The sequence below is a fragment of the Pseudopipra pipra genome, chromosome Z (genome assembly GCF_036250125.1).
Source record: "Pseudopipra pipra isolate bDixPip1 chromosome Z, bDixPip1.hap1, whole genome shotgun sequence".
In the NCBI taxonomy this organism is placed as follows: Eukaryota; Metazoa; Chordata; class Aves; order Passeriformes; family Pipridae; genus Pseudopipra; species Pseudopipra pipra.
The window spans coordinates 73,849,054-73,860,074 of NC_087581.1; the positions used below are offsets into that span (position 1 = coordinate 73,849,054).

The window sequence follows — 11,021 nt, forward strand, 5'->3', positions numbered from 1 at the left end:
CTATCTAAAGGCCATCACCTTCTCAAAGTTTTCTGAATTTTGAAATATCACTAGAAACTGTTGAAGCATGCTTTAGAGAGGCAAAGTACCTCTTTTCGTTTTCATCTGTCATGTGTTTGTGTTCTGTTTCAGAGAGTTAGTTGTTCTTTTTATTTCAGAGTTTATTATCTCAAAACTCCATAGTCATCAGGTCCTTCTTGAGTCTAACTAGCTGGATAGAACACAGGAACTTTTTCCCTGCTTTCTCTTGAACCCTTGCTCTCTATCCTTTTACAATTTCTGTATTATGTCACTGTGATAAAAGGTAAACTTTGTTGTAGTAAGTAGGATTTGATCTGACTGCAGGTTGTATCATGTTTAATTATCTCAGTCCTTCACCTCTCAGAGAGAACTTTCTCTTCCTTCTACACTAAAATATTAATGCTTTAATACATTAAGCCAGTAGCATAGCATCAAAGTATTATAAAGAACAAACATATTTAATATTGCTAAGACACTATAGCTCAGATGATTCTTTAGAACTTTTTTTACATAATGTTACATGAACTGTTACTTTAATTCCCTGCGTAGTGACAGTGTGTTTTATGCCCTTTAAGCCACACACATTCTGTGTGCATGTTTCCTCTTCCTGTAGCAGGATCTGGACAGCGAGTTCACTTCTCTCTGATTATTGTTATTACTACATGAAACACTATTGTTCAAAACAGTTAAAGTATCACAAGTGGCATCAACTCACTTCTTCCCTCTATTGTGTTTCCTCCATGAACAAAGTTCTATTAGTTGGAATTAGAAAAATTTACAAGATCCATGTAAAGAAGTTAATCTTCTGCCAAGCCCTTGAATATCATCACAAAGAACAGTGGGGTGGCACAGGTTAAACATGGAGATATTCAGTTGCTCACAATGCACTGCACCATTTCCAGTGTCTACAGTTCTGTGGACCAGCTCATAACATTAATTCCATCTGTCCATCTGAGTTCTTCAGCAGCTACATGCACTGTTGAAACATCAGGCAGGTAATTTTGGAAAATTATGAAGGGTATTTGCAGTTTGATTTTTGGGATGGAATTATTTTAACATGAGTCATTTTCCCCCCCAGTAGATTCAACATATCTTCTGTATTACCAACATTGTTATCTTACCAGAACTGTTCACAGTGGGTGATTTTCAGGGCTGAAGGTTTTTAAGGGGTTCAGATCCAAGCATATGGAAACCAGTTTCCTCATTCTGGAAACAAGTGTTGCAAGCTGCAGCATTTTCTTTCTGGCCTGGTAATCATGGCCTGAGCTGGCACAGTAGTGGTAGGACTTCAACAAGTAACACTGACTGTGAGAAGCTGGAGTATCTTTACTATGAACAAGAATTTGACTAAGCAAACATCTGAGTTAGTTTAAAAGGACAATTGTGACAAACCAAACTGTAATTCATAATGAAAGGGCTGCCAATCTCAGGGTGGATAGTTAATACTGCAGTCCACTTCTACAGCCTTTCTGTGCTCAAAGAACTGGTGTAGTCATATGGTGCAAAATTGGTCTTCCCTGCACTTTCCTGTTCCTGTCAGCAGTGATGGTTGTGCCAACACTCCCAGAAACAGTGGCCTGCAGCATACAGACTGTGGTGAACATAACTGAGCAGGGGAAAAATCTCACCATTTTTACAGCTCTGTGGCTTGTCTGTGCTCCTGATATTGGCCTCAAAATTTAGCTATTCGTGTAAGGAACAGGATTTAATTCTTTCTCAGGCCATAACTGGTCAGTAAGACTCACTGCAATGGTAAGACACTGAGGCAAAGGGAGCATGTTGATGTAACACTACTAGTCAACTTCAGCATAAGAGGCCCACATCAAATGCCATTAATGTGCTTCTGCTTTAGAACAGCGAGTTCTATTGCTTAAAGAAAAAAAAAAACACAGAAAACGAGCATAAAATAAGTGAAGTACTGCTGTCTGATACATCTAAATTCTTTTCAGTTTCAAGTAACCAGAGTTCCAAAGGATTCATAAAGCAGGCAAGGTGGCTGCTTGCAGATTTAAAAACTGAACCTATGTTTTCACCAGCTAAAGCTGGACCAGTGTCACTGTATTTCCAAATCACTCCTAAGTAACACCAGTTCTTCCATACATCGAGCACACAGCTCTCACACAGGTGAGTTAAAGTTGACACAGAACAGGCTGTGAGAGCCTTGCACCCAAGCAGACCTGCAGCTTCCCTGCTTGGGGTAACAGGCTGCACAATTAGACTGGGTCTCGGTTTCAAAGGGCACAGGCTGGAAGACTAGATTTAAGATGCCATTTTAGTAAATCACAGTGTATAAACGCCTGAACAGCTATAATAGATTGGGAGGGGGAAAAAAATTAGAAAACCAAAACGAAACAGCCAAAGACCTCCACCCCTCAAACATAAATATACTAAAACTAGTGATCTGCACAAGCTTCGCAGAGTTACAGAATAATTAGGGTTGGAAGGGACCTCTGGAGAGCATCTACTCCAAGCCCCCTGTCGAGGCAGGGTCACCCAGAGCAGGTTAAATAGGAACGCATCCACGTGTGTTTGGAATGTCTCCAGGGAAGGAGAATCCACGACCGCCCCGGGCAGCCTGTTCCAGCGCTCTGCCACCCTCAGTGGAAAGAGGTTCTTCTTCATGTTGAGGTGGAAGTTCTTACGTTTTAGTTTATGGCCACTGCTCCTCGTCCTATCGCTGGGCACCACTGAAAGGAGTCTGGCACCACCGTCTTTAAACGCCACCTGCACGTGCAGACGCCTACTGGCCACTTACAGTCCCGGGGCCGCTGTCTGCAGCTGTACACCCGCGGGTGCCTCCCGGTCGCGGGCACCGCGGCTGGAAGGGGCGTCTCCCCGACAGCGCCATAACGGCCGCGCCGCCCCGACAGCGCCCGCGCTCGCGGGGCGCCCTGCCCGCCGGCGAGGACGGGGACGGGGACAGGAGCAGGGCAGGGCCTGCCGGCCGCCGGAGCCCGTGCCCCCCCGGCTGGGCGGCGCCGCCGTGTCCGCGGCCCCTTTAAGGCGCTGGGCGCGCCAAGACCCCCGCGCGCCTGGGATCGGCCCCGCCCACGGACAGAGCGCGCCAAGCCTGCCCGCGCGCGCCGGCCCCGCCCCCCGCCGCGCCGGGCCAATCAGCGCCTCTCGCGGGGCCGCCTGCCCAATGGGATGGCAGCAGTCGCGGAGCCGCGCTCTCGGGACCCGCCTTCCGGGGCGGGGCCGCCGGCTTCCTCGACTCGCGATTGGCCGGCGGGAGCGCGCGCCCCGTGACGTTCACGCGCGGTGATTGGCTGCGCTCGGGCGCGAAACGTAACGCGGGAAAAGCGGCGGGTCGGCCAGGGCGGCGGCGGCGGCTCCTCCGGGCGCAGCGGCTCCGGTAGCGCTTCGGAAAGGTGCGGACGCTCTGCCACCGCTTCGGCCCCGCCACTGCTAGGGCCGGGGGCCGCCGCTGACGGCGCAGGTCTGGTAGGGGGTGGCCGCGGAGGCGGAGGGGCGCGAGGGGAAAGGCACCGAGAGCGCGGGGGGCCGCCGTCCCGGTGATGAGCGTCTGAGGCGGAGCCGCGCGGCGACAGGTGGCGGCGGCTGCGGGACGTCCGTGCGGCTGCACGGCCTGGCGCGGGTGGCGGGGCCGTGCCCTCCCTCTCACCGCGCTCCTCTCGCCGCTGCCCGCGAGCGATCGGTGATGGCGGAGCGGCTGCCGCCGGGAGCCCCCTCGGTGATTTTTTGCCAGGACTCGCCGAAGCGCGTCCTGGTCTCCGTTATCAAAACCACCCCGATCAAACCCTCCCCGGCATGGGGCGGGGGCGAGGAGCCGATGCCCGTCCCGCCGGTCCCCACCAGCCCAGGCTTCAGCGACTTCATGGTCTACCCGTGGCGCTGGGGCGAGAACGCGCACAACGTGACCCTCAGCCCCGGGGGCGGCGACAGCACCGCCGGCCCCTCGGCGCTGCCGCCGCCCCGCGGGGCCGCGGGCAGAGCCCCCGCCGGGGACGAGGAGCCGGCGGAGAGCGGCGGCCGCCACCGGCACCGCAAGGTGAGTGCGGGGAGGGGGAACCCGCGCGCGCCTCCCGCGCCTCCGCCCGGGCGTTTAAAGGGAGGGCACTTCCGGCAGCGGGGCGCGCCCCGGGGCAGAGCGGGGCGGGACGGGACGAGGTCGGGTCGCGTCCATGGAGAACGCCCGTCCTCTGCCCTCCCAACGGCAGGGCCGTGCCCAGCTCGGGGCTTCTCAGGGACAGGGAGTTCCTGCAGCGGGCCCAGCACGGGCTGCGAGGGTAGTCAGGGGACAGGAGCATCTCTCACTACCGGGAAGGGCTGAGGGAGCTGGGCCTGTTCAGCCCTGAAAGGAGACGCTGAGAGGACCTCATTAAAGTGTGTAAATACCTAACGAGGTTGACAAGAGGACTGAGACAGGCTCTGCCTGTGATGCCGAACAACAGCACCAGAGGAACGGGCAGAAAGTGATGCACAGAAAGTTCCACCTGAACATGAGGAAGAACTTCCTTACCGTGTGGGTGACCACACACTGAACAGGTTGCCCAGAGAGGGGTGGGGTGTCCCTCACTGGGGATATTCCGGAACCCTGTGAACACAATCCTGTGCCATGTGCTGTGGCATGGCCCTGCTGGAGCAGGGAAGTTGGACCAGGTGACCCACTGTGGCCCCTTCCAGCCTGCCCCATTCCATGGTTTTGTTGCCAGTTCCTCCCCGTGTTCCTGAGCGTGTGGTGGAGCACTGGCAGTGCCTGGCATCTCCCCTGCTGCCACAGCCCAGCCACCAGGAGCAAGCTGGGGATGGGCTGGACGTGGTCTGGGCTGGTTCTGTGCTGTCACGGCACCACTGTCACCATCCTAAGTGCCGTCACTCCGGGGCGTGCTGTGCCTGTTGGCCACGCTGCAGAGCGGGGAAGGTGCTGGAGTTTAGTTCCCTCGTTATTTACGCCCAGGATGGGATCAAACGTGGCCGGCCGAGAGCAGACACCGTCCGAGACCTGATCAGCGAAGGAGAGCACTCCTCCAGCAGGATACGCTGCAATATCTGCAACAGGGTCTTCCCACGAGGGAAGTCACTGCAGGCCCACAAGCGCACTCACACGGGTGAGTAAAAGGGAGGGGTGCATTGCTGGGCTGAGCGCTTCGGGAGCACCAGGGAAGGAGTTAAAACCCTGCAAACAAACCACAGAGGAACCTCCCAACTCTTGGCCTGTTAATATGTTATTGTAACTACTAATTTAATCATACTTTACTTCCAGTGCTTGTTAGTCACTCACAGTCTTTGTAGCTGTGTTTGTCGTGGCGAAATGTAGCAGCAATTTGGGCTTTAATAGTGTAGGCAAATTACAGAAATATTTTATCTGTTGCAGTTGCAGACCTGCTTTGTAAGAGGGAGAACTTTTTTTGAGCTTGTTGCTCTGCACTTGAGCTTGGTAGCACATTGTATTCTGACTGCCTCTTCTCTGTTATTTTTTTTCCCTGTTGCTGTTGTGTTTTTCACACCGCATTGAAGTTTCCTGTAAGAGGTTACAGTAACTTAGAAAGTAGATGGCAACTTCAGCACTGTAACACCCTAGAAGTGTAGTTTAAATGTTGAGAAAGAGTCCACCTGCTTAAAATTAGCACCCAGTTGTTTTTTCCCACCATCTAGAATTCATTTTCTTGGGTGGAGGTGGTCATGCTAATTCTCTGAGCAGTATTTAGAAGGCAGCTCGCAGTTAAGTGAAAATGTAGGATGAACTCATTCAGCTGGGCTTGGAGATACTGTTGGTTTAGGTTTTTCAACCAAGCAAATACCTTTTTTTTTTTTTAATTCATGTTTCAACAGCACTCTGTATTTGCAATAAAGTGTGAACTAATGTAGTTCACAGTATAGACACAACCATCAGCACTCCCCCCAAGCCAAGCAAACAAAAGCCCACAAAAACCTTGGCTCCCACCTTCGCTTCTTCTGATTCAAGTCCCTACAACTAATCTAGATAATGAAATTAAACAGCAGTTTCCTCATGGGTTTTGGTCAAAAGTCATTCTTTCACTTGGTTGTACAAGCTGTTGAACTTGTAAGAACTTCTTACCTGAGCAGAGCTTACCCTGGTGTCATTCCTCCGAGTCACCTCTGTTTGGTCTCCTTCCTGAGGAGCCCTCTCGGGGAAGGAAACGCTTGCTGCCTTGTTTTGTCTGGTTGCAGTTTGCATGGAGAAGTCTTCCTTGGTGACTGTTCTAAGAAAACTTTGTTGACTTAAGTCTGGAATAAGTTTCTCATGCAACCTCCATTGTTATGACTTTTCTCAAAAGTGAGACTTTCTCCTAATGAGATATTTCTGCAACCTCGTATGTTATTTTAATGTTGACCTCAAGTATTTCACCCTAGTTCAGGCTATGTTAAGGATAAAATTTCTCTGGTTACAACTTGAATTACATCACTTGTCCATTTACTTCCTATATTTCTTGCTCTATAGGGGTCCATAGTTTCACTGGACAAAGCTTATGTGGTGTTATCTGAGAGTCTTAAATCAGAAAACATGACAAGGGAAAAAAATTTTTTTTTTCCTCTCTGGAAATAAGTATATTGTCCAGTAGCATAGAACATGTACTTCAGAGTAAACCAGGACTTCTTAAGTAGTTGCAAGTGTCTGAGTGGCTAAAAGGAGAGCTTGCTTGTGTAAGTCTCATGCCAGGGAGCACCACTGGGTACTGTGACACATAGTCAGCTTTCACAAATCTCTGTTCATTATTTTTAAGGTGAAAGGCCCTATTTATGTGACTACCCAGATTGTGGGAAAGCCTTTGTACAGAGTGGGCAGCTCAAAACTCACCAGCGTCTCCACACGGGAGAGAAACCGTTTGTCTGCTCAGAGAATGGTGAGTCATCAGAGAACAATTTGCAGCTTTCTAGGGTCAGACCAATACTGGAATTGTATACAAGTTCACTTGGCAAAGATACATAAAAGCCTTGGAGTTTAATTTTGGCTGAACTTCTGGGGTGATTCTGCAAATATGTATCTAAGTTGCATATGTTCTCTGCCAATAGATACTAACTTATAAAATGACGAGACATGTTATGAACCTTGCAACTTTGTTTTCAACCAAACCTAGGGTTTTTTGTGAATGAGGAAGGTTGGGTTCTTCATTCCACAGATGTTATGCTTAGTCACTGATTGGCTGCTTTCCATAACGTGTTCTTCATTTTTGCTTGGTGTTTTTAAGGCTGTTTGAGCAGATTCACACATGCAAACCGTCACTGCCCAAAACATCCCTATGCCCGGCTGAAGAGGGAGGAGCTCACAGACAGGCTGACCAAGAAGCAGACGGCTGACAATAAAGCTGTGGCTGAGTGGCTAGCAAAGTAAGTTCCCTCATGGTGTCACCTTCCTTGAAATACTTATAAGGGTGGTTTGAAAAAGCATTTTATTCTTCAGAACAGTAAAACCCCAACAAACCAAAACTATACGCTCCTCTAGTACATATCAGTCCTCCTTAAAGGAGTCTGAACTCCTTTAAGACAAAGCTCCTCATGAGACTTTTTTTCTTCCAATTTTGTTTTGGTTTTGCTCTCTGCTTAAATGTCCTTCTTTGCTTGATCAACCCCTGCTAATACCTTGTTAGTGCTGCAGTCTTGCTGAATTTGCCCTTGTATGAGGGGCAACAACTTGTGTTTGCCTAGGGAGAAATGCCTACTGGGAATGCTATGTAGAGGAGAAACCTGTCACAGATGTTCACTTGGGCACTTTACACTTAAAATACTGAATAAAGAAGGTTTCTGATAGCATAAATATTGTCCTATAAGGGCTGAAAGATAAAATGAAATGCAGTGCTTAGTCAGATGCAAGTCAGTACTTGGGAGGATTTTGGCAGGTTTGGATTGTTGTCAGGTGTACTCATAGAATCACAGAATCAGCTGGGTTGGAAGGGACCTCCGAGATCATCAAGTCCAACCCTTGATCCAACCCTGCTGTGGTTCCCAGCCCATGGCACTGATGCCACATCCAGTCTCACCTTAAAAACCTCCAGGGACGGAGAATCCACCACTTCCCTGGGCAGCCCATTCCAATGGCTGAGCACCCTCTCTGGAAAGAAATTCTTTCTAATATCCAACCTAAACCTCCCCTGGCACAGCTGCAGACCCAGCCCTCTTGTCTTGCTGAGAGTTGCCTGGGAAAAGAGACCAACCCCCCCCGGCTCCCCCCTCCTGTCAGGGAGTTGCAGAGAGTGAGGAGGTCTCCCCTGAGCCTCCTCTTCTCCAGGCTGAACAGCCCCAGCTCCCTCAGCCTCTCCTCACAGCACTTGTGCTCCAGTCCCTTCCCCAGCCTTGTTGCTCTCCTCTGGACCTGCTCCAGGACCTCCATGTCCTTCATTTGACGAGCGTTCCCCACATTTGGTGTTACAGATACTGGGAGACCAGAGAGCAGCGCGCTCTTGCTTTGAAGACCAAAGCGATGCAGAAAACGGACCAGGAGCAGCAGGACCCGATGGAGTATCTCCAGTCTGATGAGGAGGACGATGAAGAGAAGAGCAGCTCTCACTCAGCTGCCTGCCTGCGCCGGCTGCAGGAGCAGCGCGAGCGCATGCACGGAGCGCTGGCTCTCATTGAGCTGGCAAACTTAGCTGTGGCACCCCTGAGACAGTAGATGGGAGCAGTCTCTGCCTACACAAAACGTTACCTGCTGGTGTCACTTAACCAGTTAGATCCCAAGCATAAGCTAAGCACCTTATTTGCTTATCATAGGCTGCTATTCTGTAGAATTTATGAAGAATGTTGTTGCCCCCGTAACGCGGGGTGAGAGAATTGCACTTTTGACAAGATAGAAGACATATGTAAAGTTTATAAGTGTTTTGTAAATATAGGGTTGACAAATTTATGTGTCTTGGGAAGCTAGATTTTGCAAGGTTAACTCATTTATTTGGAGCAGTTTTCACAGGAAGCACTTTCTGAACAAAGTGTTCGCAATTAGCAGAATGGTACATGTGGCCAAAGAAGGCTGACAAAAAGAAAAGCATTTATCTGACTATTTAAGCAAATTTATAAAAAGCAATAGGTCTGGGGATACTGTTAAACAGCAACAAAACTGTGTTTTTCTAATGTCAGTATGTCTTTACCTAGTATCACCAAGGTGAAAGGCAAAGGTTAATCATCTCAACTTGCAGTGGGAAAGGAACTGCTTCGTGCAGGAAATCCTATGGTTGTTCAGTATCTTCACTGTGACTGCTCAAGGTATGGGGCTTGACTTTGCTGCTTTACATTTTCTGATTTGATTTCAGCAGAATCTCTTGGTAGCACTTGTTATTCCTAACATGTGACGTTGGGAACTTTTGCACATTGTTTTGTCTGAAAATGATTAGTCTTGCAAAGTCTAGACAAAATTAAACAATTGGTAATATTTTTTCAGATGTTTTTTGACCCTGTAGTGGTTTGGCACTTGATTTTGTTGATAAAGGGGGTATTTACAGGGTGGTATGGATTTCTAGTTAATTCCAGATCTTCTATTAGCAAACACTAAGTTTTAAAGTATTGCTTTCATATGATGATCAGCAGATATGAGCCTCCGTACTTTCTGTGCCTGAAGCCACCTTACTGCTTTATTTCAGGATAACATGCCAATTTTGTGTTCACTAACCATAGCACAGCTATCAGTTAAACACTGCAGAAAGTATTCACTATACAACTAGAAAATAGGCTTCCAAAGATAGTTACAAGTGTGTTAACAGTGGGATTTCGTATATTTCCCAAATAAATGAAGTTACAGAATGCTGCCTAGTACTCAGATGTTGATATAAAATGTTTAACAGGGTATCTTGTCACTTTGAGAATGCTGTATACTTTTCAGTAGCATTGTCTCATGGTGATCTTTTTCCATAATTTTCTTTGAAGGCAGCCAGAGATTCCTAATATTCTAACATAACTTTGTTTTCAGATTGGACTTCTTGTTATGTGGTTTTGTTGTTGGTTGTTGTTATGAAGCTACTGCTTAAGGGGATATTAATAATGTGCATTTACTGACCTGCTTGCTTTAACTCCTTCCTTTTGTTAGAGGTCAGGAAATTCAAATGAGAAGGGAAACTTCTTTCCCTCTTACTTAAACAAGAGAAAGAAATAATTTTATCAGTCACTTGGTAAAGACTGACCAGATGCATACAGCTGTTCCAGAAAAGTAGAGTGGTTTTACACCAGGAACTGCAACTGGAGAAATGTGTTCTCTGATAACCTGTTGTGTTTGAAAATCTCATTAACCCAGTTCGTTTAAATCTTGTATTGATGCACTTAGCTAAAGAGTAATTGAATAATTAAAATAAAATCGCTTTCATTGAATGTAAATGATTTTGCACCAGTGATACGGTTTAATTTTTGCTTCAGCTTCTGAAAAAAATAGAAAACACTAGTCACAGTAGGCTTCTTAGCCTGTGTAAAACTGGTAATTCATGTGTGTAGGTTTTGAGTTTCTCAAAAAAATTACATGCTGTTGACTGTTAATCTGGCCTCATGCAAATAATCTGATCCCAAAATGAGCCCTGGACTTAAATCCGTTGTAGTTCTGAGTCATAACTGAGAATTGCTCCTGAGTAGTGTTTCAAAGGGCAGGAGACTCTGTAATTACCAGCCAGTTGCAGACTGGTGTTGTAACTTCATTAGGACTTTTTTTTTTTCCTAGTCAGCTGTAATGCTTTGGGCAACTTGCAGGATATTTCCTCAAAAATGACAAGTACGCTGAATTGTAGTTGGCTGTAGACAAAATTCAGACAGCTGAAGCAGTTCTGAATCATGACAAGTTTTGGGTAAAATACCAAGTAAAAGAAAAACCCAGTGTGTGTAAGACTGCTTTTTGTTTTATTAAGTGATTACATACAAGGAGTCATGAAAGTGTTCAGTGCTTTGAAAGATTAAGTTGTAGTTTGGCATGAGTTAAAGGCAGAAGAGTTGATGTGCTGTCATTCTAATAGATGCTTTGAATAAAAACTTTAATTTTCAGGTTTAATGTGTGCTGTTTGGTAATCCTTTAAGTATTCAGCCTCCTCCTTGTTTCTGTAGTGCTGACA

The 11,021-nt window shown here is 47.5% G+C and overlaps 1 protein-coding gene across 1 annotated transcript; it reads left to right on the top strand.

The window, feature by feature from the left end:
* The first annotated feature begins 3,569 nt into the window (after positions 1-3,569).
* ZNF367 (zinc finger protein 367) lies at positions 3,570-10,960 on the top strand. Its single transcript, XM_064642336.1, has 5 exons — positions 3,570-4,033; positions 4,943-5,093; positions 6,732-6,851; positions 7,197-7,335; positions 8,377-10,960. The coding sequence occupies exons 1-5, from the start codon at positions 3,683-3,685 to the stop codon at positions 8,615-8,617; spliced, it is 1,002 nt and encodes a 333-aa protein (XP_064498406.1). The 5' UTR covers positions 3,570-3,682; the 3' UTR covers positions 8,618-10,960.
* The last annotated feature ends 61 nt before the right edge of the window (positions 10,961-11,021 follow it).